Source organism: Scyliorhinus canicula, chromosome 26 (genome assembly GCF_902713615.1).
Source record: "Scyliorhinus canicula chromosome 26, sScyCan1.1, whole genome shotgun sequence".
NCBI classification, from domain to species: domain Eukaryota; kingdom Metazoa; phylum Chordata; class Chondrichthyes; order Carcharhiniformes; family Scyliorhinidae; genus Scyliorhinus; species Scyliorhinus canicula.
In genome coordinates, this window is record NC_052171.1 from 122,064 (window position 1) to 149,347 (window position 27,284).

Below are 27,284 nucleotides of genomic sequence, written 5' to 3' on the forward strand. Positions count from 1 at the left end.
TGAAGCACAAACCAGCTGCTGTTAGAGGAACCTGTGCAATGCTGGAAGTGGTGAGTGTAATTATGCACAGACGATGTTGTGTCAGAATAAACTGGGCAATACTGGAAATGGTCAGTGGAGCGATGCACAGACCAGATGCTATCAGGTGAACCTGTGCAATGATGTAGTTGTTGACTGTAATAATGTTCAGACCAGGTGCACTTAGAGCAACATGTGCAATGCTGGAAGTGTTGAGTGTAATGAAGCACAGACCAGGTGCTGTCAGGTAACCTGAGCAATGTTGGAAGTGGCGAGTTTAATGATGTACAGATCCGGTGCTGTCAGCTTAACGTGTGCAAAGCTGGATGGATGGAATGTATGATATACAGACCAGGTGTTGTCAGGGTAACCTGTGCAATGTTGGAAGTGGTGACTGTAGAGATGCACAGACCAGGTGCTTTCAGGGTAACCTGCAAAATGTTGGAACTGCTTAGTATAACGTGAACAAAAAGAACACATAACAAAGAAAATTACAGCACAGATACAGGCCCTTCGACCCTCCTGATCCAGGTCCATTGTCTAAACCTGTCGAATATTTTCCAAGAATCTACTTCCCTCCATTCCACGCCCGTTCATATATCTGTCGAGATGCATCTTAAATGATGCTATCGTGTACGCTTCTACCACCTCCGCTGGCAAGACGTTCCAGCCACTCACCACCCTCTGCGTAAAAAAACTTCCCACGCAAATCTCCCTTAAACTTTCCCCCTCTCACCTTGAAATCGTGACCCTTTGTCATGGACACCCCCACTCTTGGAAAAAGCTTGTTGCTATCCACCCTGTCCATGCCTCTCATGCGTTTGTAGACCTCAATCAGGTCCCACTCAACCACAGTCTTTCCAATGAAAACAATCCTAATCTACCCAACATTTCTTCATAGCGAGCACCCTCCATACCAGGCAACATCCTGGTGAACGTCCTCAGCACCCTCTCTAAAGCATCCACATCCTTCTGGCAATGTGGTGACCAGAACTGCACGCAGTATTCCAAATGTGGCCTAACCAAAGTCATACAAAACTGTAACATGACCTGCCGACTCTTGTACTCAATACCCCGTTGAATTAAGGCAAGCATGCAATATGCCTTCATGACCACTCTAGCGACCTGCGTTGCCACCTTCAGGGTATAATGGACCTGAACTCCAAGATCTCTCTGTACATCAATTTTCCCCAGTAATCTTCCATTGACCGTATAGTCCGCTCTTGAATTCGATCTTCCAAAATGCATCACCTCGCATTTGCCTGGAATTAACTTCATCTGCCATTTCTCTGCCCAACTCTCCATTCTATCTATATTTTGTTGTATTCTCTGACTGCCCCACTCGCTATCTGAAACTCCACCAATCTTAGTATCATCTGCAAACCTGCTAATCAGGCCACCTATACCTTCGTCCAGATCATTTATGTATATCACAAACAACAGTGGCCCGAGCACGGATCACTGTGGAACACCACTGGACACCTTCCTCCATTTTGAGATACTCCCTTCCACCACTGCTCTCTGTCTCATGTTGCCCAGCCAGTTCTTTATCCATATAGCTAGTACACCCTGAACCCCATACGACTTAACTTTTCCCATCAACCAGCCATGGGAAACTTTATGAAACGCCTTATGCAAGTCCGTGTATATGACATCAACAGCCCTTCCCTCATCAAATAACTTTGTGACTTCCTCAATGAATTATGTTAGGTTTGTAAGACATGACCTTCCCTGCATAAAACCATGCTGCCTGTCACAGATAAGTCTATTTTCTTCCAAATGTGAATAGATCCTTACCCTCAGTATCTTCTCCAACAGTTTGCCTACCACTGACGTCAAGCTCACAGGTCTATAATTCCATGGATTAACCCTGCTACCCTTCCTAAGCAAAGGGGCAACATTAGACATTTTTCAGTCCTCCGGGACCTCACACGTGCTCAAGGATGCTGCAAAGATATCTGTTAAGGCCACAGCTTTTTCCTCCCTCGCTTCCCTCAGTAACCTGGGATAGATCCCATTCGGCCCAGGGGACTTGTCCACCTGAATGACTAAGAATACGCAAATCTTCACCCTTCCGTATGCCGACTTGACCGACAATATTTAAACATCCATCCCCAGCCTCAACGTCCGTCCTGCCCCTCTCCTTGGTGAATACCGATGCAAAGTACTCATTAAGAATCTCACCCATTTCCTCTGACCCCAGGCATAAATTCCATCTTTTTTCTTTGAGTGGGCCAATCCTTTCTCTAGTTACCCTCTTGCTCCTTATATACGATTAAAAGGCTTTGAGGTTTTCCTTAACCCTGCTAGGCAAATATGTTTCATGACCCCTTTTAGCCCTCTTAATTGCGCGTTTGAGATTTGTCCTACTTTCCCAACATTCATCCAATGTTTCATCAGTTTTAAGTCGCCTACATCTTATGTATGGTTCCTTTTCCATCTTGGCTCGTCTCACAATTCCACCCGTGATCCATGGTTCCCTAATCTTGCCATTTCTATCCCTCATTTTCACAGGGTCTGTCCTGCACTCTAACCAACCTTTCCTTAAAACACTCCCACATTTCAAATGTGAATTTACCCTTAAACAGTTGCTTCCAATCCACATTCCGGAGCTCCTGCCGAATTGTGTTGTACTTGGCCTTTCCCAAATTCAGCACTCTTCCTTTCGGACCACTCTCGTCTTTGTCCATGAGTATTCTAAAACTTACGGAATTGTGATCGCTATTCCCAAAGTAATCACCGACTGAAAATCCAACCACCTGGACGGGATCATTCCCCAATACCAGATCCAGTATGGCCCCTTCCCGAGTTGCACTATTTACATACTGCTCTAAAAAAAACTCTCCTGGATGCTCCTTACGAATTCTGCTCCATCTACGTCTTCAACACTACAAGAGTCCCCTTCAATGTTGGGGAAGTTAAAATCTCCCATTACGACCACCCTATTGCTCCTACATTTTTCTATAATAAGTTTACATATTTGTGCCTCTACTTCACGCTCGCTTTTGGGAGACCTGTAGTAAAGTCCTGACAACGTTATTACAACCTTCCTATTTCTTAGCTCTACCCATATTGTTTCAGTGCTCGAATCCTCCATCGTGCCCTCCTTAATCACAGTTGTGATAGCCTCTCTAAACAGTAATGCTACTCCTCCATCCTTTTTACCTCCCTCTCTATCCCTCCTGAAGCATCAATACCCTGGGATATTTAGTTGCCTGTCTTGCCCATCCCTCAACCAATTCTGAGTAATACCTATAACATCATATTCCCAGATACTAATCCAAGCCGTAAATTCATCCGCCTTACCTGCTACACTTCTCGCATTAATACAAATGCATGTCAGACCATCTGTCCATCTGTCATCATCAGGGCAGCACGGTAGCATTGTGGATAGCACAATGGCTTCACAGCTCCAAGGTCCCAGGTTCGATTCCGGCTTGGGTCACTGTCTGTGCGAAGACTGCACATCCTCCCCGTGTGTGCGTGGGTTTCCTCCGGGTGCTCCGGATTCCTCCCACAGTCCAAAGATGTGCGGGTTAGGTGGATTGGCCATGATAAATTGCCCTTAGTGTCGAAAATTGCCCTTAGTGTTGGGTGGGGTTATTGGGATAGGGTGGAGGTGTTGAACTTGGGTAGGGTGCTCTTTCCAAGGGCCGGTGTAGAATCGATGGGCCGAATGCCCTCCTTCTGCACTGTAAATTCTATGATCTCTTCCCCTTAGTCACATTGAGTTTATTATCTAGTACATTACTGGCTTTAGTTGCGGCCTCTTTACTGACCTCTAACTTCCTAATCTGGTTCCCATCCACGTCCACATTAATTTTAAAGCTCCCCAACATTTTTAGCAAAATCAGCCCCTAGGACATTGGTTCCAGTACTGCCCAGTTGTAGACAGTCCGATTTTTAATTGTCCCACCGCCCCCAGAAACGGTTCCAATGTTCCAAAATCTGAACCCATCCCTCCCGCACCATCTTTGAAGCCACGTATTCATTCTGACTATTCTACTCTGACTGTCTCGTGGCACAGGTAGCAATCCTGAGATTACCACCTTTGAGGTCCTACTTTTTAACTTATCTCCTAACAATCTAAATTCTGATTATGGGACGTCATCCCGTTTTTTTCCTATATCGTTGGTGCCTCTGTGCACCACGACAACTGACTGTTCACCCTTCCCCTTCAGTATGCCCTGCAGCCGGTCTGAGAAATTCTTGACCCGTGCAGCCGGGAGGAAGCATTCCATTCCGGTGTCTCGTTTTTGACAACAGAAACGTTTGTCTTCTCCGCTTACGATTGAATCCCCTGTGACTATAGCCCTTGCCAGTCTTTTTTCCCTCTCTTCTGTGAAGCAGAGCCAGGCACCGTGCCATGAACCGGGCTACTAGTGCCTTCCCCTGGTGAGTCATCTCCCCCAACAGAATCCAAAACGGTATACCTGTTTTGGAGGGAGATGGCCGCAGGGGACACCTGCTCTGCCTTCCTGCTGTATCTCTGCCTTTTGGTCACTCATTCCCTGTCTCCCTCACCAATCCTAATATGCACTGTGACCAACTCACTGAACATGCTATCCACGGCCTCCTCAGCATCGCCGATGCTCCAAAGTGAGTCCATCCGCAGCTCCAGTGCCGTCATGGGGTCTATCTGGAGCTGCAGCTGGACACACTTCCCGCATATAAAGGAGTCAGGGGCATCGGACGCGTCCCTGAATTCCCTCATTGAGCTCACGGAGCATAACACGGGTCTGGGATCTCCTGCAATTTTTACACTTTACCTTAACTGAGCACAAATATAATATCAAATAATGAATACGTGAGAGGAAGAAAGATTTTACTTACCAATCACAATGCTTACCAACACACGAAGAGTTGAATTTCTCCCAGCTACTGCTAATTGGAGCACTGTCCTTACCATCCAATCATGTCACTACTTTGCTCTTATGTCACTCTTCTGGACAGATCCCTGGCCACTGCCCCGACGAAAACCTGAAGGGCGCTTCTCCGGTAGATGTGCCCCCGCCGCTCTCCTCGCACTCATTCACTGTGTCCCCGCCGCTGTCCACGCTTCACTGTGTCTCCGCCTGTCTCCTCGCTCTCTCTGTGTTCCCCGCCGCTCGCCTCACGCTCTTTCACTGCGTCCCCGCCGCTGTCCACGCTTCACTGTGTCTCCGCCGGTCTCCTCGCTCGCTCTGTGTTCCCCGCCGCTCTCCTCACGCGCTTTCATTGCGTTCCCGCCGCTGTCCTCGCTCTGTGTCCCCGCCGCCCTCGTCGCTCTCACTGTGTCTCCGCCGCTCTCCTCGATCTCACTGTGTCTCCGCCGTTCTCCTCGCTTTCAGTGTCCCCGCCGCTCTCCTCGCTCTCACAGTGTCCCCGCAGCTCTCCTCGCTCTCACTGTGTCCCCGCCGCTCTCCTCGCTCTCACAGTGCCCCCGCCGCTTTCCTCGCTCTCACAGTGCCCCCGCCGCTTTCCTCGCTCTCACTGTGCCCCCGCCGCTCTCCTCGCTCTCACTGATTCATACGCCAGGTGCTATGACGGTAACCTGTGAAATGCTGCAAGTGCGAAGTGCAATGATGCACAGACCCAGGTGCTGTGAGCGTAACCTGTGCAATGCTGGACGTGGTGAGTGTAATGACGCACAGACGTTGTGCTCTGACGGTAACGTGTGCAATGCCGGAATTAGTGAGTGTAACGATTCACAGACAATGTAGTCTCAGAATAAACTGAACAATACTGGAAGCGGTGATTGCAATGATGCACAGAGGAGCTGCTGTCAGGGTAAACTACAATGCTGGAACTGGTGAGTGTAATAATGCACAAACGAGGTGCTGTCACCGTATCCTGTGCATTGCTGGAAGTGGTGAGTTCAATGATGCACAGACCATGTGGTATCAGAATCAGCTGGGTAATATTGGAATTGGTGAGTGTAATTATGCACAGACCTGGTGCTGTGAGGGTTACCTGTGCACTGCTGGAACTGGTGAGTGTAATGCTGCACGGATGAGGTGCTGTCAGGATAACCGGTGCATTGCTTCAATTCGTGATTGAAATGATGCACAGTACAGGTGCTGTCAGGCTAACCAGTGCAATGTTGGAAGTGGCGAGTGTAATGATACACTGACCAGGTGCTGTGAGGGTAGCTTGTGCAATGCTGGAAGTGGTGAGTGTAACGATGCACAGACCAGCTGCTGTCAGGGTAAACTAGGCTTTGCTGGATGTGGTGAGTAAAATGAAGCACAGACCAGGTGTTGTGAGTTTAACCTGTGCAATACTGGAAGTGGTGACTGTAACGATGCACAGCCCAGGTGTTGTCAGCGTAACCTGTGCAATGCTGGATGTGGTGAGTGTAATGATGCACATACATGGTCCTGTGAGGGTAACTTACGCAATGCTGGAAGCTGTGAGTGTCATGGTGTTCTGACAATGTGGTATCAGAATAATCTATGCAATGCTGGAATTGTTGACTGTAATGATGCACAGACCAGATGCTGTCAGGGTAAACTGTGCATTGCTGGAAATGGTGAATTCAACGATAAACAGACCATGTGCTGTGAGGTAAGTTGTGCAATGCTGGAAGTAGCTTGTGTAATGATGTATACACCAGATGCTGTCAGGATAACCTGTGCAATGTTGGAAGTTGTGAGTGGAATAATGCACAAGCCAGATGTTGTGAAGGTAACCTGTGCAATGCTGGAATTGGAGAGTGCAATAATGCACAGACCATATGATGTGCGGCTACCCTGTGCCATGCTGAATGGGTGAGTGTAATGATGCACAGACAACGTGCCCTTGAGGCTAACCTGTGCATTGCTGTGAGTGGTTAGTGCAATGATGCACAGGCCAGGTGCTGTCAGGGTAACCTGTGCAATGCTGGAAGTTGTGAGTGTATTGATGCACAGATCATGTGGTATCACAATAACGTGGGCAATACTGGAAGTGATGTGTGTAACGATGCACAGACTAGTTGCTGTGAGTTTAACCTGTGCAATGCTGGATGTGTTGAGTGTAATGATGCACAGACCAGGTGCTGCGGCGTTAACCTGTGGAATGCTGAAATTGCTGAGCGTAATGAAGCGCCGACTAGGTGCTGTGAGGTTATCCTGTGCAATGCAGGAAGTGGTGAGTGTAATGATGCACAGGCCAAGTGCTCTTAGGTAATCTGTGCAATGTTGGAAGTGGCGAGTATAATGAAGTACAGACCAGGTGCTGTGAGTTTAACCTGTGCAATGCTGGAAGTGGTGAGTGTAGTGATGCAGACGGGGTGCTCTGAGGGTAACTTGTGCAATGCTCGAATTGTACAGTGTAATGCTGCACAGATCAGTTGCTGTAACAGTAACCTTTGCAATGCAGGAACCGGTGAGTGCAATGATGCACAACCGACGGGCTAACAGGTGACCTGTGCAATGTTTGAAGTGGCATGTGTAATGATGTAGCTGACCAGGTGCCGTCAGATTAACCTGTGCAATGCTGGAAGCGGAGTATCTAACGATAAACAGACCAGGTGCTGTGAAGCTAACCTGTGCAATGCTCGACTTGGTGAGTGTGATGATGCACAGAGCAGGTGTTGTAAGGTTACCCACTGCAATGTTGGATATGGTGAGTGTAAGTATGCACAGACAAGGTGCTGTGAGGGTAACCTGTGCAATGCTGAAATTTTGGAGTGCAATGATGCACAGACCAGATGCTGTTAGAGGCAGCAGGGTAGCATGGTGGTTAGCATAAATGCTTCACAGCTCCAGGGTCCCAGGTTCGATTCCCGGCTGGGTCACTGTCTGTGTGAAGTCTGCACGTCCTCCCTCTGTGTCCGTGGGTTTCCTCCGGGTGCTCCGGTTTCCTCCCACAGTCCAAAGATGTGCGGGTTAGGTGGATTGGCCATGCTAAATTGCCCGTACTGTCCTAATAAAAGTAAGGTTAAGGGGGTTGTTGGGTTACGGGTATAGGGTGGATACGTGGGTTTGAGTAGGGTGATCATGGCTCGGCACAACATTGAGGGCCGAAGGGCCTGTTCTGTGCTGTACTGTTCTATGTTCTAGAGTAATCTGTGCAATTCTGTAATGATGCACAGATCAGGTGCTGTACGTTTAACCTGTGAAATGATGGAATTGGTGAGTGTAATGATGCACATACTAGATTGTGACCCTGTAACCTGTGCAACGCTGGAATTGGTGAGTGTAATGATGCACCCGAGCGCGTCAGTTACATGTTCTTTTGGATCATGAGGAATCTGGAAAGTTGGCCTGCCCTTGTGTCGCTGAATTTAGTATCAGCATCTGCGCTGTTTGGCGGGTGGGTGGAACGTTATATATATTTTGTTTTAATTGTGATCAGCTAACGTGGGTCTGACTATCAACAGATATAAGGAGAAATAAGGAGAGAGAGGAGTTGAACACGTGGCTACAGGGATGGTGCAGGAGGGAGGGTTTTGGTTTCCTGGATAATTGGGGCTCATTCTGGGGTAGGTGGGACCTCTACAAACAGGATGGTCTTCACCTGAACCAGAGTTGTACCAATATCCTGGGGGTAGATTTGCTAGTGCTCTTCGGGGGGGGGGGGGGTTTAAACTAATTCAGCAGGGGGATGGGAACCTAAATTGTAGTCCCAGTGTACAGGATGTTGAGAGTAGTGAGGTCAGGGATAGGGTTAAAAGTTCGAAAGAGGGCACCGGCAAGCAGGACGTTGGTTTGAAGTGTGTCTACTTCAACGCCAGGAGCATCCGGAATAAGGTGGGTGAGCTTGCAGCATGGGTTGGTACCTGGGATCTCGATGTTGTGGCGATTTCGGAGACATGGGTAGAGCAGGGACAGGAATGGTTGTTGCAGGTTCCAGGATTTTGATGTTTCTGTAAGAACAGAGAAGATGGTAAAAGAGGGGGGGGGGGTGGCATTGTTAATCAAGGAAAGTATTACGGCGGTAGAAAGGACGTTTGAGGACTCGTCTACTGAGGTAGTATGGGCCGAGGTTAGGAACAGTAGAGGAGAGGTCACCCTGTTGGGAGTTGTCTATAGACCTCCGAATAGTTCCAGAGATGTAGAGGAAAGGATTGCAAAGATGATTCTCGACAGGAGCGAGAGTAACAGGGCAGTTGTTATGGGGGACTTTAACTTTCCAAATATTGACTGGAAATACTATAGTTCGAGTACTACGGATGGGTCAGTTTTTGTGCAGTGTGTGCAGGAGGGTTTTCTGACACAGTATGTAGACAGGCCAACAAGGGGCGAGGCCACATTGGATTTGGTACTGGGTAATGAACCGGGCCAGGTGTTAGATTTAGATGTAGGTGAGCACTTTGGTGATAGTGATCACAACTCGGTTATGTTTACTTTAGCAATGGGCAGGGATAGGTATATACCACAAGGCAAGAATTATAGCTAGGGGAAAGGCAATTATGATGCTATTCGGCAAGATTTATGATGTATAGGATGGGGAAGGAAACTGCAGGGGATGGGTACAATCGAAATGTGGAGCTTTTTCAAGGAACATCTACTGCGTGTCCTTGATAAGTATGTACCTGTCAGGCAGGGGAGAAGTTGTCGAGCAAGGGAACCGTGGTTTACGAAGGAAGTTGAAGCACTTGTCAAGAGGAAGAAGAAGGCTTATGTTAGGATGAGACATGAAGGCTGTTAGGGCACTTGAGAGTTACAAGTTAGCCAGGAAGGACCTAAAGGGAGAGTTAAGAAGAGCGAGGAGAGGACACGAAAAGTCGTTGGCGGATAGGATCAAGGAAAACCCTAAGGCTTTCTATAGGTATATCAGGAACAAAAGAATGACTAGAGTAAGATTAGGGCCAATCAAGGATAGTAGTGGAAAGTTCTGTGTGGAATCAGAGGAGATCCTAGGAATCTTGGGTAAAATGTTGGAAAAGGTTATAAGAGATAGGGTTTATAATCATCCTGAGAAGAATAAGTAGATTAGCGATAGTCAACACGGTTTTGTGAAGTCATGCCTCACAAACATTATTGAGTTTTTTGAGAAGGTGACCAAACATGTAGATGAGGGTAAAACGGTTGATGTGGTGTATATGGATTTCAGTAAGGCGTTTGATAAGGTTCCCCACGGTAGGCTATTGCAGAAAATAAGGAAGTATGGGATTGAAGTTGATTTAGCGGTTTGGATAAGTAATTGGCTAACTGAAAGAAGACAGAGGGTGGTGGTTTTGGAAAATGTCAAAATAGATAAGTCACCTGGGCCAGATGGGATTTATCCTAGGATTATCTGGGAAGCCAGGGAGGAGATTGCAGAGCCTTTGTCCTTGATCTTTATGTCGTCTTTGTCGACAGGGATAGTGCCGGATGACTGGAGGACAGCAAATGTTGTCCCCTTGTTCAAGAAGGGGAGTAGAGACAACCCTGGTAATTATAGACCTGTGAGCCTTACTTCGGTTGTGGGTAAAATGTTGGAAAAGGTTATAAGAGATAGGGTTTATAATCATCTTGAAAAGAACAAGTTGATTAGCGATAGTCAACACGGTTTTGTGAAGGGTAGGTCATGCCTCACAAACCTTATTGAGTTTTTTGAGAAGGTGACCAAACAGGTGGATGAGGGTAAAGCTGTTGATGTGGTGTATATGGATTTCAGCAAGGCGTTTGCTAAGGTTCCCCACGGTAGGCTATTGCAGAAAATAAGGAAGTATGGAATTGAAGGTGATTTAGCGATTTGGATCAGTAATTGGCTAGCTCAAAGAAGACAGAGGGTGGTGGTTGATGGCAAATGTTCATCCTGGAGTTCAGTTACTAGTGGTGTACCGCAAGGATCTGTTTTGCGGCCACTGCTGTTTGTCATTTTTATAAATGACCTGGAAAAGGGTGTAGAAGGATGGGTTAGTAAATTTGCAGATGACACGAAGGTCGGTGGAGTTGTGGATAGTGCTGAAGGATGTTATAGAATACAGAGGGACATAGATAAGCTGCAGAGCTGGGCTGAGAGGTGGCAGATGGAGTTTAATGCGGAAAAGTGTGAGGTGGTTCACTTTGGAAGGAGTAACAGGAATGCAGAGTACTGGGCTAATGGCAAGATTCTTGGTAGTGTAGATGAACAGAGAGATCTCGGCATCCAGGTACATAAATCCCTGAAAGTTGCCACCCAGGTTAATAGGGCTGTTAAGAAGGCATATGGTGTGCTAGCCTTTATAAGCAGGGGGATTGAGTTTCGGAACCACAAGGTCATGCTGCAGCTGCACATCACTCTGGTGCGGCCACACCTGGAGTACTGCGTGCAGTTCTGGTCACCACATTATAGGAAGGATGTGGAAGCTTTGGAACGGGTTCAGAGGAGATTTATTAGGATGTTGCCTGGTATGGAGGGAAGGTCTTACGAGGAAAGGCTCAGGGAATTGAGGTTGTTTTCGTTAGAGAGGAAACGGCTGAGAGGTGACTTAATAGAGACATATGAGATAGTCAGAGGGTTAGATAGGGTGGACAGTGAGAGTCTTTTTCCTCGGATGGTGATGACCAACACGAGGGGACATAGCTTTAAATTGAGGGGTGATAGATATAGGACAGATATCAGAGGCAGTTTCTTTACTCAGAGAGTAGTCGGGGTGTGGAACGCCCTGCCTGCAACAGTAGTAGACTCGCCAACTTTAAGGGCATTTAAGTGGTCACTGGATAGACATATGGATGAAAATGGAATAGTGTAGGTCAGATAGGCTTCAGATGGTTTCACAGGTCGGCGCAACATCGAGGGCCGAAGGGCCCGTACTGCGCTGTAGTGTTCTATGTTCTATGTTCTAGATTGCGATAGAAATGAAAGGGCCAAATTGGTGACTGAACTAATCTGGAACAATTGAGTTGCAGAAAATGGCTGAACTTTCCCTTCTCTTTCTTTCTCTAGCGGGACTTCAGGTTTGTAATCAATGTTCCGGAACAACCTGCAACCCGACCACTGTACTTTGTCCAAGTTCCAGCAGAAAATGCGAGACCGTTTCAATCTCGCAATTTGTCGGTAATTTTACTCTTCTTTTAACAATAGAGACGTTTAATATTGTATGGACATTGTAAAAATTGCCAAATATATTCATTACTTTAGAAACGCTTAACCTGCTTCACATTCGATAGTTGTTTTGCAGAAATAGTGTAGATCAAATGGGATGGTCTGTATTCTATTCATGTTGTGTATGGTCGTTATTGAGTGTCCGCAATTGACCTCAAAATCGGACGTATTTCAGAAGGTTCTTGTGAGATTGGGTCTGCTACTCCGAGCATCACAGAATTAGACAAATAATACATTCCAAATGGCAATGCGATAAATAACTGAAAGGTAAATTGTTGCATGTGAGGAGAAAGGCCGCTGTATTTGGGTGTTATTGGGTAGCTGTTTCAATGTGTTAACAGTGACCCAATGGGCTAACTGTCCTATCTCAAAGCTCTTTCAATTCAGCACTGGAAGATGTCCAAAATAGGCACTTTGTGCCATATATATGGGGGGGGGGGATGGGTACGTCCATAGGTGATACGGAGTTGTAAATAGTTCCGTCTTTTCCATCTCCCGCTGATTTATCCAAAAACCTTAGATGACCTTACACCCTGGAATGACAACACGGTGCGGAATCTGGAAGAAACGCCTGAAGAATTATTTCACTGCCAACCCTAACAGCAAGTGCCTCTCAACAACTGAGAGCGTGTGATCTGAAGATGCCTTCTTGGGATATCCCGGTATCATCGGTCGAGTAGAAGCGAAAACAGTTTTGGTGCGCTGAAAGTGATAACTAAGTCAGTCCGATGGGCCTGTGTCAAAGCGGAACCGTGGTTCCAACTCACCAATCAGGCAACGCATTTAGACACAGTCTCTATTGGAAGTAAATTTCATTTTGAATACAAGGAGCTGGGTGAACCTGTAATAATTCCACCTTTTTATTTAAAGTGCTGAATGTAGGTTAGTATTATTGTTGAATTTCCGGCTGTCGCTTCATTTGCACATTTCTAATAGAGTCATCTGAACATACCCAGAGCACCACAGCTTTTATTACCCATCGGGCCAGTGCCGATACCGCTCTAAAATTATATATGCCAATCGTTCTTGCGTCCTGAATTCCATTAAAAGCAATTTATTTCTTCCCCCCCCCCCCCCCCCCCCCTCCCCCCCCCCCCCCCCCCCCCTCTCCCCAGGGGCTGGTTTAGCTCGAAGGGGCTGGTATAGCTCACCAGGCTAAATCGCTGACTTTTAAAGCAGACCACGCAGGCCAGCAGCACGGTTCGATTCCCGTACCAGCCTCCCCGGACAGGCGCCGGAATGTGGCGACTAGGGGCTTTTCACAGTAACTTCATTGAAGCCTACTCGTGACAATAAGCGATTTTCATTTCATTCATATTCATTTCACAAACAAAACGAAACAATTCAGTCCTGGGAACAGTTGTACAGATCTACAACTGCCTGGCCCAAAATCCATCGCCACAATGATATATCTTTAAATCCCCTTTTCATGGAAATCCATTAATTCCTGGATGATGAAGGGTCTGTCTCCCAGAACTGTAAATATCCCTGTTGACTGAGCAACCACGATTTCCTGAGGTAGAATATTCCAAAATTTAACAAACGAATTTCCAAAACTGACTCAACATCTGAGTCCCAACAGTCGGTCTTTCGTAGAGAGATTGTATTGTCACCTTGTACATTTGCCAGCCTATTAAACCATAAGACCATAAGACATAGGAGCAGAATAAGGCCAGTCGGCCCATTAAGTCTGCTCCGCCATTCAATCATGGCTGATATTTTTCTCATACCCATTCCCCTGCCTTCTCCCCTTAACCCCTGATCCCATTATTAATCAAGAACCTATATATCTCTGTCTTAAAGACACACAGTTTTGACCTCAACAGCCTTCTGCTGCAAAGTGTTCCACAGATTCATCACCGTCTGGCTGAAGAAATTCCTCCTCATTTATGTTATAAAGGGTCTTCACTTTAGTCTCAGATTCTTATTTCTTATTTGAAACACTTTAGTCTTATGGTTCTAGGTTTTACCACAAGTTGAAACATTCTCTCCAAGTCCACTGCATCCAGGCCTCGCAGTATCTTGTATGTTCAATAAAATCCTCCCTCATCCTTCTGAACTCCAACGAATACACACCCTGAGTCCTCAAGCGTTCCTCATACGACAAGGTTTTAATTCCACGGATCATGCTTGGCAACCTCCTCTGGACCCTTTCCAAGGCCAACTCATCCTTGCCTAGATACGAGGACCAAAACTGCTCACAATAACCGAAATGGTGTCTGACCAGATCCTTATGTAGCCTCAGGAGTACACCCCTGGTCTTGCACTCTCGCACGCTCGACATGGATGCTAACAATTCACTTACCTTCCTAACTGCCAAGTGAACCTTCACGTTAACTTTAAGGGAACTGTGAACAAGGACCCTAAGAACATTTGTGCTTCTGATTTCCTAAACATCTTCCCATTTCAGAAATAGCTCATGCCTCCATTTCTCCTTCCAAATTGCATCACCTCACACTCTTCCACGTTGTATTCCATCTGCCACTTCTTTGCCCACTCTCCAAGCCTGTCGAACTCCTTCTGCAGCCCGCCTACTCCCTCAATACTACCTGTCCCTCTACAGAGCCTTGTATCATCTGCAAACCCAGCAACGGTGCCTTCAGTTTGTTCCTGCAGAGCATTAATGTAAACAATCGTTTAGTTTGCCCCAGCAAAACAGATTCTGAATCTTCAAAGGCGAAATACAGAGACTACTGAAACAAATTAAATGGAATAGAAATCGACCGAGTCTGGTGATTGTATCGCCTTTAAGGCAAGTTTATTTGTTTCGAAGTGCGCAGAGCGAAACAATTAAGAGTAGTAGAATATGGTCATACCCAAACCCTGGAAGATTCCCTTGGAATTCATCATCTTTATTCTGAAACGTCCCTGGGATAAAGTCAAAACTGCCGTTGCTTTGCTAAATAATTGGTGTAGCTGCGTCCAATCGATCAAATCCGTTGTTTTCTGCAGCTAAGTTATTACCACATAATTCTATTTCCATAAATATTTTGACGCATCTTTAGAGGTGGAAAGTGAATGCTGTGACACTTCAACATATTATAATCCAAAAGTAGCGTTGCTTTCCACTGAGGCAACATGTTCATATCGAATTGTCAGCATGTCCTCCCCACCCCAGCACACTAACACCTCAAACAACATATATTCCCATACTGTGTTGCAACGTCAACCATCTTAGTTTTAACGTACCATCACATCCGCTAAATAAATAATGCCGATTGTCCATCACCGAGGCCGCAGCGCTGGTCTAGGCGGGATCCACTGTTCACAGAATCCAACTTCAATGTGGTCCGTTACACTGGATTTTGCTTCGTTTTCGACCACAAATTTCTAGCCCACCAATGCAATACACAAAGGTCAATGAACTCTTCCACTTGATCATTGCCCTTTCGTCTGGCAGCTTATCGAATGCCCGTTGGAAATTGAAGTTTATATATCTTGCCTTACGATTATAAACAACACCGATAATAGTCACCTTGGAATCAATAGTTCCACTGCCACTTAACGGGCTCAGAGGGAATGTTCTATAATTCTGACGCTTAACGTGGCAGAAAAGTTATTCAATAAGTGTGCTGATTCGGCCGGGATGTGTAGGTAGATTTTGTGTGTCGCACATTACAACTAATCGTCGTAGGCGACCATCACCAGAGAAGAACCAAACTGGTTAATATTATATTTAATGTCAGGATGAATATAAAATACCAGCTCGCAGTTCTTTTGAATTCTATAGTGAATTCCACAGGCTCACCACGCACTTGGCGAAATAACTAATTTTCCCAGATCGAAATGGTTCCCGCCAAAGTTTTAGACTATGACCACTGGTTCTGGCCTCGCCACGATTGTGAGCATCCTTCCTTTATCGATCATGCCTCGCCCCGTCAGAATTTGACAGTTTTTTTTATGAGATCGCCATTTATTCTTCTCACTTCAGGAATCTATTTCTAATAACCTCAATCTCTCCTGAAGGTCAGTCTCACTCTGTGGTAGGGTCATACAGATGTAAGTGCTCGCCTTGTCCTCTCACACAGATTATGATTGACCGGCTGTGATCTCGCAGATCTTTCTCGGTCTAAATTCCAGAACCTGCAGAAATTTGCATTGGTCTCAACAATCTATGTGTATCTTTCAGGAACAGGTACGAAGACATTGTTTCAACAGAAATGTGCGGGAACAGATGAAGCCGTGTCTTTCACAAGTCGAACCGTGTCTGGCTCCAGGGACAGTATATTTTGTAATTCGAGACAGTGTAATACGCAGACGCCTGCAGGTAATGTTTTCCAGTGTTATATTGTTACAGGGGTGGAAAAGCTTTCTTCAATGGACGGATGTGCTCTGCTCAGCCGGGTTGTGACCGTCTTCAGTTGCCGAGCATTTTGGATGCAATCTGACAAATTTCCTGTTTTCCTCTTGCTTCGAAAATCGTTAATCCTATTTATTTGATCCAACTGATGGTCACATTTCTCGAAAATCAAATTAGTCTGTGATAATGTTAATCAGATGATCCTTCCTGTTGATGACATTGGTACATCCTCAAAGATGAAAGTGGTTTTTGAACACAATCACTGGTGTTATTTTCATATTTTTGTGAATATTGTTTTAAATGTATCGTTTCCCGAAACATTCACCCAGCGTGAATTTGGTTACCAGGGGCTGGAAGTAGTTTAATGCAACGCCTAAGACCGAGTTCCAATAAGTTAAACGGTATTTTCCTATGGAGTATCCGTTAGAAAAGAACTCAGATTACAGGGATGATGCCAAATCGCTGACATGTCCGCCTTTGCGATGTTCTGAGGTTATTTTTTGTCGTGGATTATGGGAACGAAAATGCCGAAGCCGCTCTTCCCGAACATTGCTTGTCAATTCGGAATCATGAGTGTTCCACTGAAGGTGGACCGAAATCGAATATCAGACGGGGTGTAACGCTAGCGGCGTGTTCCTCTGTCCCCAAGTGTGTTCAGGCCCCGTGGCGCAGAGCTGATACATGGGAATCGCAATGACAGTCTTCACAAGCGAGCGAGGGAGTCAGGAGGCTGGGAATATGCAGTCGATGTTTCCTCTATTTTGTTTCTCATTTTAGATGCGGCCAATCGGACATTTAATGGATTGCAATGTTCCGGATGTTTTGACAGTACACTTCAGTCGTGCATCAACGCACAGCAAAACGTGAACTGCGTGGGCCACGAGATTCGGTGTTTCACAGGATCAGGGACGCAGAACTTGAGTAAGGGGCACATGAAATATCAGTTATTTCTCTCAATTACATTGCTGTCCTCTTTTTCCCTCATGGTTCCATTTTATCAGAAACAGAATGTAGCCATAGAAAAACATGAGATTTTATGGAGTGTACAGTTCCATCTTCAATTTCTCAGCTTTTCTCACACGTGCAGTGGCTGATTCAGTGGGCATGAAATAGCCATACTGGTTGCAATTCTGGATATGCTGACCCACGATTTCTGCTTCTTAGATTATTTCAGGCAAATGTTACCCTTGTCATTTCCCACTGCGCCCCTGTTTGCAATACCATGCAATATGATGCCTACCAGAGCAGATCAACGGGAAAAAATCCTTCACCGAGCAAATCCCTCTCTGACGCCTGAAGATATCCAGAATCTAACCGTCACAAGTCAAAGAAGGAAGATCAAAGACAATTCGAGCACAGGAACAGGCCCTCGGCCCTTCCAGCCTGCGCCGATCCAGATCTTTATCTAATACTGTCCCCGATTTTCCAAGGTCTACTTCCCTCTGCTCCCCGCCCGTTCATATATCTGTCTAGATGCATCTTAAATTTTGGTATCGTGCTCGCCTCGACAACCTCCGCTGGCAAAGCGTTCCAGGCGCCCACCACCTCTGAGTAAAAAACTTCCCACGCACATCTCCCTTAAACTTTCCCCTCTCATCTTGAAATCGTGACACCTTGTAATTGACACCCCCAATCTCTGCAAAAAAGCTTGTTGCTATCCACCCTGTCAATACCTCTGATAATTTTGTAGACTTCAATCAGGTCCCCCCTCAACCTCCGTCTTTCCAACGAAAAAAATGCTAATCTACTCAACCTTTCTTAATAGTTAGCACCCTCCATACCAGGCAACATCTTAGTGAACCTCCTCTGCACCCTCTAGAAAGCATCCACATCCTTCTGGTAATGTGGCGACGAGAACTGCACGCAGTATTCTAAATGTGGCCGAACCATAATCCTATAAAATTGTAACATGACCTGCCGAATCTTGTACTCAATACCCCGTCCGATGAAGGAAAGCATGCTGTATGCCTTCTTGACCACTCTATCAATCTGTGTTGCCACCTTCAGGGTACAATGGACCTGAACTCCCGGATCTCTCTGTACATCAATTTACCCCAGGACTCTTCCACTGACCATATAGTCCGGTCTTGAATTAGATCTTCCAAAATGCATCACCACGCATTTGCCTGGATTGAACTCCATCTGCAATTTCTCTGCCCAAATCTCCAATCTATCTATATTTTTCTGTATTCTCTGACAGTCCTCCTCGCTATCTGCAACTGCACCAATCTTAGTATCATCTGCAAACTTGCTAATCAGACCACCTATACCTTCCTCCAGATTTATGTGTATCACAAACGACAGTGGTCCGAGCACGGATCCCTGTGGAACACCACTAGTCACCCTTCTCCATTGTGAGGCACTCCCTTCCACCACTACTCTCTGCCTCCTGTTGCCCAGCCAGTTCTTTATCCATCTAGCTATTACACCGTGAACCCCATACGAATTCACTTTGTCCATTAACCTGCCATGGGAACCTTTATCAAACGCCTTACTGAAGTCCATGTATATGACATCTACAGCCCTTCCCTCATCAAATAACATTGTCACTTCCTCAAATAATTCTATTAGGTTTGGAAGAAATGACCTTCCCTTCACAAAACCTAACTGGCTATCACTGACAAGTCTATTTTCTTGCAATTGTGAATAGATCCTATTCCTTAGTGTCCTCTCCAACAGTTTGCCTACCACTGACTTCAAGCTATCATGTCTATAATTCCATGGATTATCCCTGCTACCCTTCTTAAACAAAGGGGCAACATTAGCAGTTCTCCAGTCCTCCGGCACCTCTCCCGTGCTGAAGGATGCTGCAAAGATATCTGTCAGAGCCCCAGTTATTTCGACACTCGCTTCCATCAATAACCTGGAATAGATCCCATCCGGTCCTGGGGACTTGTCCACCTTAATGCCTTTTACAATACCCAAAATATCCCCCTTCTGTATGACATCTTGACCTAGACTATTTAAACATCCACCGCTAGCCTCAACATCCGCCTTGTCCCTCTCCTTTGTGAATACCGATGGAAAGTACTCATTAAGAATCTCACCCATTTCCTCTGCGTCAACGCATAAATTCCCTCTTTTGTCTTTAAGTGGGCCAATCCTTTCTCTGGATACCCTCTTGCTCCTTACATACAAATAAAAGGCTTTGGGATTTTCCTTAACCCTGTTAGCCAAAGATATTTCATGACCCCTTTTAGCCCTCTTTATTGCACGTTTAAGATTCGTTCTACTTTCCCGAAATTCTTCCAAAGCGTCATCAGTTTTGAGTTGCCTCGATCTTATGTATGCTTCCTTTTTCATATTAGCTAGTCTCACAATACCACCCGTCATCCATGGTTCCCTAATCTTGCCATTTCAATCCCTCATTTTCACAGGAACATGTCTGTCCTGCACTTAAATCAACCTTTCCGTAAAAGACTCTCAAATTTCAAATGTGGATTTACCCTTAAACAGCTGCTCCCAGTTTACATTCCCTAGCTGCTGCCGAATTTTGTTATATTCAGCTTTTCCAAAATTTAGCACTCTTCCTTTAGGACCACTCTCGTCTTTGTCCATGAGTATTCTAAAACTTACGGAATTGTGATCGCTATTCCCAAAGTAATCACCGACTGAAACTTCAACCACCTGGCTGGAATCATTCCCCAACATGAGATCCAGTATTGCGCCTTCCGGAGTTGGTCTATTTACATACTGCTCTAAAAACTCTCCTGGATGCTCCTTACAAACTCTGCTCCATCTACGCCTCGAACACTACACGAGTCCCATTCAATGTTGGGGAAGTTAAAATCACCCATTATAACCACCCTATTGCTCCTACATTTTTTTATAATCTATCTGCATGTTTGTACCTCTACTTCATGCTCGCGTTTCGGAGGCCTGTAGTAAAGTCCCAACAATGTTACTGCACCCTTCCTATTTCTTAGCTCTACCCATATTGCCTCAGTGCTCGAATCCTCCATAGTGCCCTCCTTATTCACAGCTGTGATATCACCTCTGACAAGTAATGCAACTTCTCCACCCCTTCTACCTCCCTCTCTACCCCTACTGAAGCATCTATAACCTGGGATATTCAGTTGCCAGTCCTGACCTTCCCTCAACAATGTCTCAGTAATACCAATAACATCATATTCCCAGGTACTAAGCCAAACCCTACGTTCATCTGCCTTACCTGCTACATTTCTCGCATTAAAACAAATGCACCTCAGACGACGTGTTCGTTTGCGTTCATCATCTCTTCCCTGTCTACTATTCCCCTTAGTCACATTGAGTTTATTATCTAGTACCTTGCTGGCTTTAGTTGCTGCCTCTTTACTGACCTGTAACTTCCTAATCTGGGTCCCATCCCCTCCCACATTAGTTGAAAACGGCCCCAACAGTGTTAGCAAAACCATCCCCCATGACATTGCTTCCAGTCCTGCCCAGGTGCAGACCATCAGGTTTGTAATGTTCCCACCGCCCCAAGAACCGGTTTCAATGTCCCAAAAATCTGAACCATCCTGCACCATCTCTCAAACCACATATTTTCTGACTATTCTTGAATTTCTTCTCTGACTGTCTCGTGGCACTGGTAGCAATCCTGTGATTACTACCTTTGAGGTCCTACTTTTTAACTTATCTCCGAACTCCCTAAATTCTGATTCTAGGACCTCATCACGTTTTTTTACCTATATCGTTCATAGAATATACAGTGCAGAAGGCGGCTATTCGGCCCATAGAGTCTGCACCGGCTCTAGGTAAGAACACCCTACCCAAGGGCAACACCTTCACCCTATCCCCATAACCCAGTAACCCCACCCAACACTAAGGGCAATTTTGGACACAAAGGGAAATTTAGCATGGCCAATCCACCTAACCTGCACATATTTGGACTGTGGGAGGAAACCGGAGCACCCGGAGGAAACCCACGCACACACGGGGAGGACGTGCAGACTCCGCACAGTCAGTGTCCCAAGCCGGAATCGAACCTGGGACCCTGGAGCTGTGAAGCAATGGTGCTATCCACAATGCTACCGTGCTGCTCTAAGGCACCGTTGGTGCCTATGTGCACCACGGCAACTGGCTGTTCACCCTCCCACTTCAGTATTTCCTGCAGCCGATCGGAGACATCCCTGACCCGTGCAACCGGGAGCCAACAAACCATTCGGGAGTATCGTTTTCGACCACAGAAACGCCTGTCTGGTCCCGTTACGATTGAATTCCCTATGACTATAGCCCTGCCAGTCTTTTTCCCACCCTTCTGTGCAGCAGAGTCAGCCATGGTGCCATGAGCCTGGCTACTACTGCCTTCAACTGGTGAGTCATCTCCCCCAACAGTATCCAAAATGGTATATCTGTTTTGGAGGGTGATGACCACAGGGGACACCTACACTGCCTTCCTTTCTTTCCCTGCTTTTGGTCACACATTCCCTGTATCCCTCGCCAATCCTAATCTGCGGTGTGACCAACTCACTGAACGTGCTATCCACGGCCTCCTCAGCATCACGGATGCTCCAAAGTGAGTCTATCCGCAGCTCCAGACCGGTCATGCGGTCTAACAGGAGCTGCAGCTGGGCACAATTCCCGCACATGAAGGATTCAAGGGCATCGGCCGCATCCCTGAACTCCCACCTTGAGCACGAGGAGCATAACACGGGTCTGGGATCTCCTGACATTTTTGTCCTTTACCTTAACGGTCTACAAATATAATATCAAATAATTAATAAGTGAAAAGAGTAAAGATTTTACTTACCAACCACAATACTAACCAACACACGAAGAGTTAAGTTTCTCCCAGCTGCGGCTAATTGGAGCACTTTCCTTACCAGCCAATCAGGTCGCTGCTTTACTGTGATGTCACTCTTCAAGGAACGTTTTTAAAGTTTTAAATAGGTAAAATTTCCTTCCCAACGGCCCCTCAGGAGGCTCCCGCCGAAAATCTGAAGGCTGCTGCTCCTTATCACCACAGTGTTTTTTTTCTGGTTAGAGGAGGAGGGCGGGTGGGAGACACTACAAGTGTAGTGCCTCGGGTTTAGCCGCTGCCCAAATATATAAGTTCACTCACCTTCCCAGAGCGCAATTCGACCGCTCCCGCTCAGCTCCTTCCACACCCTGCTCCTGCAAGGTAAATTTTTAAAATAGGAAAACTTACCTTTCCAACAGCCCCCTGGTTACTGCCTCACTCACCTTCCCAGAGCGCGATTCGACAGCTCCCGCTCAGCTCCTCCCACGCATTGCTCCTGCAAGATACGTTTTTAAAATAGGAAAACTTACCTTTCCAACATCGCCCTGGTTACTGCTTCACTCACCTTCCCAGAGCGCAATTCGACCTCTCCCGCCCAGCTCATCCCACACACTGCTCCTGCAAGGTAAGTTTTTAACACAGGAGTATGATGGAATCCTCCTTACTGATTTGGATGAATGCAGCTCCAACAACACCCAAGGAGCTCGACAGCATTAGCCAGCATGTTTGTCAACATTTGTACAGATCTATGCACCAAAGTGCCACAGAGACATAAGTGCTTGTCACTTAGAAGGTGCAATGGAAACTCAGATCTGCTCCGGAGTTAGCACCGCCCTCGCCCACGACCTCTTCATCCAAAAGGATACGCATTTCAGACACATAGAAGACCAGTAACTTGAAGTGGCCCTGCAATAAAAAAAGTCCTAGATTCAAAATATACCATATGTCTTTCATTGTTTGGTCAAGGATTTGACACTCACAACCTGTCAACACCAAGGATGTATCTGCAACGCGTTGGCGAGATGTTTTTAAGAGTGCAATTCACTATAACCGTGTCAAGGTCAATTAGGGACGGCCAATGAATGCATAATTCTGAACGCCATATCACAATTTACAGAAACTCTTTTTATAAGGTAGCACATTCATCACAAAGAAAATTCTGTCAACCTTCGCTTGTAACACATAAAATGCAGTTATATCATTTCCTGAATATGCAGCCCCAAAAAGGACAACGTATTCTGGAAATGGCCTCAGTGGTGCCCTGAACGATTGCATCAGAACGTCTTTAGTTATGTACTTTAATGTAAATGCAATGCAACGCAACATATATTTCCTTCCAGACTCCTTGCTGGTTCTGCATACGACCGTTCGCTATTCCTTGTTCAAGCATACACAATGTTCTTTGAAAGTCTGCAATGAACATTGCACACCATTAGAAAAGAAAATGACTGACCAATAAGCCCCAGGTCCCCTACGTTATACGCCATCAAAGATACTTATCCCCACTCAGCTAAACTGTTTAAAGCTTCGTGATTGAAAAGACCTCGAAACGATAATCTCAATTTCACTGTTCTGGGAAAAGGTGACCAGCAAGCAGTAACCAGCACCTAAATGATCTGGTGTAAAACGAAATGGGTTAGCTGGCTACAACTGGGACAGCGCAGGAAAAGTAGGCACTGGGGAATGAACCATCGCATTAAAAAATGTCTAAATGTTGGCTTCGATCTGAACCATGCAAGCGCGGCGGTGGAGGAAAGTAATTGTAATTCATTCCTGCTATCGGCGGCAGCATGGCTCTTGTAGGAACACCTGGAGCTGTATCTGAATGGCGAACTATACATCTTGCACGAAGTGTGTTCCAGAAATATTTGCATCGATAAAAATTTCCAAATTGTGCATCGACATCATTGAGTCCCGTGTGGAAATTAAATGATTTCCCGTGAGCATCATCGGGACAGAAGGTTAAATATTGTCTCTCTATGTGCAGTGCCGCAGAGCCCGCCATCAGTTACCATCAAAGGATGTATCACTAAGAATGTCTGCGATGGGAAAGCCAACCTGAATGATCTTAACATCAACTTTAATGGAACTATCAACTGCTGTGCCGGGAGTGGCTGCAATTCCGTCAAAGTGTAAGTATAATCATGTCGTCACAGTGGAATATGTTATTCCTAGATCTTTTATTTCATAAGAAACCTGGAAAGAGGCATCAAATAGATGATTTGGAGTCGAGGACCAAGTGCAATGTGTCCACTTTTGCCGGCGACACTTAGATGAGTTGTAAACCAAGAAGGGCAGAGGATACCGGAAATCTGCAGAGGGATTTGGATAGGTTCAGTGAATAGGCTAGGGTCGGGCAAATGGAATACAATGTTGAAAAATGTATGGTTATCCATTTTGGTAGGAAAAACAGCAAAAATGATTATTATTTATATGGTAAAATATTTAAACATGCTGCTGTGCAGAGAGACCTGGAGGTGCGCGTGCATGAGTCGAAAAAAGTTGATTTACAGGTGTAACTCGTTATTATGAATGCAAATTAAGTTTTGTCCTTAGTTGATAGTGGGGTGGAGTTTAAGACTAGGGAGGTTATGTATAAGGTGTTAGTGAGGCAACACCTGGGGCATTGTTTTCAGTTTTGGTCTCCTAATCTGAGAAAGGACGTTGTGGCGCTGGAGGGTGTGCAGAGGAAATTCACTAGATTAAGCCCAGAGTTGAGGGGGTTGAATTACGAGGCGAGGTTGAGCAAACTAGGACTGTACTCGTTGGAATTTAGGAGGGTGCGGGGGGGGGGGTATCTTAAAGAAACATATAAAATTATGAAGGGAATAGGTAGGATAGATGCGGGTTGGTTGTTTCCACTGGCGGGTGAATGCAGAACTAGGGGACATAGCCTCAACATAAGGTGGAGCAGACTCAGGACTGAGCTGAGGAGGAACGTTTTCACCCCAAGTGTTGTGAATCTATGGAATTCCTTCCCCAGTGAAGGGGTTGAGGCTCCTTCATTAAATGTTTTTAAGATAAAGGTAAATAGTTTTTTGAAGTATAGATGGATGAAGGGTTATGGTGTCCGGGCCGGAAAGTGGAGCTGAGTCCACAAAAGACCAGCCATGATCTCATTGAATGGTTGGCGACTCATTTCGCCAACAGATGCTGAAATTAGAATAATGGAAGACACATAGTCCTTCTAAAATGCCACCAAGTCGCGGACTAGTTCACGCATGATACAAACAGAGCGGCCAATCGGTGGTTGTTCTTTATCTGTGCATAATTAATCACGCCTCAGCCCCAGCAGTCACCTCCCGCCCCACCTCATGCCGTAATCTCCAAACCTAGCTCATTTCTGTAACGCTCAGAACGCAGGAAACATTCCTGCCTCCAACGCAAGATCATGCAAGCCAAAACTGCACACATTCCGAGATGCCTCCCAAATAAATGTCCGATACAACTGCAAAAATAATTCCACGTTTGTTTCAATTCATAAACATGGATTGACTACGAACAGGATCTTTACAATTACTTTCTGAACCGGGGTTTAACTCGTTGTTGTTCTTGTGCGATGGGAGGCGGTGACGTAGTGGTCTTGTCACAGGACCGGTTTTCCAGACAGCCAGAATAATGCTCTGGGTCCCAGGTTCAAATACCGCCGCAGCAGATGGTGAAATATTAATTCAACAAAAATCTGGAAACAATGAGAACCATGAAATCATTGAAAACCTATCACTTAAAATAATTAGGCTCCAAAATAGAAACTGTCTGAAAATCTATGCTATGTTTCCATTCCCAGGGCAAAAGTAAATCAAAACACAGGTTGCCATGAAATATGACGCTATCCACCTACTTGTCGAGTACCATTACCATCTTCCTCACGCCCTGCGTTCACAATTAAAATGTTGTTGCATGATCGCATGAATTTACATCTTTGCACTATCCATGTGTCCGTTCAATAAGGATTCAATATCTGAGACTCCAGGATTGATCATTGAAATATAACGCTACTCCGCGATTAACAACTTGATAAAATTCCTTGATAGCAACATCCCTGCTGGATCTCTATCTGTGTGAAGTCTGCACGTTCTGCCCGTGTCTGCGTGGTTTTCCTCCGGGTGCTCCGGTTTCCTCCCACAGTCCAAAGACGTGCAGGGTAGTTGGATTGGCCATGCTAAATTGCCCTTTGTGACCAAAAAGGTGATTGGGTTCAGGGATAGGGTGGAAGTGAAGGCTTAAGTGGGTCGGCGCAGACTCGATGGGCAGAATGGCCTCTTTCTGCACTGTATGTTCTATGTTCTAAAGCTCAATGTAACTTTGCACTCTGGATTATGCGTCAATAATCCATCCCTGCCCAATGTATTAAAAATACATTAAACAGACCTTGTCTTGTGCAATAGCAATTTGAATGACAACTGATCATGGGTCTTTTGGAATTTCGACGGCAGTACTTCTAGTACTTCCGTTAACAAGCCTCTTGTTGTTGATCACATAACTAGTCCATTCAAATTATCAAAGAGAGTTTCCTTTGAAAGTCCATTCTGACTATTTTGTACATATGATCATTCTACAACGTTCTGAGCTCAACCCATCCTTAGCTCTGTAGTGACCTTACATATGCGACCTTCCCAACATGTCCAGAATACAGCGAGATTTTGAATTCAATAACCTGTGCCACCGTTATTTCTGCTATTGCACCTCATAGCTCCTACTAGTTAGACTACTAGTACAAATGATTAGGTGGATTGGCCATGCTAAATTGCCCGTAGTGTCCTAAAAAAGTAAGGTTAGGGGGGGTTGTTGGGTTACGGGTATAGGGTGGATACGTGGGTTTGAGTAGAGTGATCATTGCTCGGCACAACATCGAGGGTTGAAGTTGCCTGTTCTGGGCTGTACTGTTCTATGTTCTAAATGAATTTGCGACTTTAACTAATTGGAATTTCTTCAGCAGGTTAACTCTGCTGTTGCTAATTGCATGAACTTCCTTCCACTGATAACCCTCTTTACTAAGCTATATTTCTGGAACCAAATGTTAACCATTCACTGTGAAGACAAAGAGTAACATTTCTTGGGCACCTGCGGAGTAAATCTTCTTCTTTCGCAAATCTGTGTAACGAGGAACAAGTGTAAATTTATATGAAACGAATCACACGAATTATTTACCGCAGAGGGCTGCATGATTTTATGTGTTTTTATGGTTTTCGATTCAAATTCCTGGCGAAAGTATTTCCGAATTATCCCAGTTCACTTTATAACAATTTGTTGGGTGCAACTTGT

General features: G+C 45.6%; 1 protein-coding gene across 1 annotated transcript in view; it reads left to right on the top strand.

Moving 5' to 3' along the window:
• The window catches only part of LOC119957428 (urokinase plasminogen activator surface receptor-like), a 46,960-nt gene that overhangs the window by 18,227 nt on the left and 1,449 nt on the right, over positions 1-27,284 (top strand). Inside the window, exons 10-13 of the mRNA XM_038785487.1 lie at positions 11,839-11,949; positions 16,127-16,264; positions 17,075-17,218; positions 24,007-24,151. Of these exons, the coding sequence (XP_038641415.1) occupies positions 11,839-11,949; positions 16,127-16,264; positions 17,075-17,218; positions 24,007-24,151 (538 nt within the window). The remainder of the gene's footprint in view (positions 1-11,838; positions 11,950-16,126; positions 16,265-17,074; positions 17,219-24,006; positions 24,152-27,284) is intronic.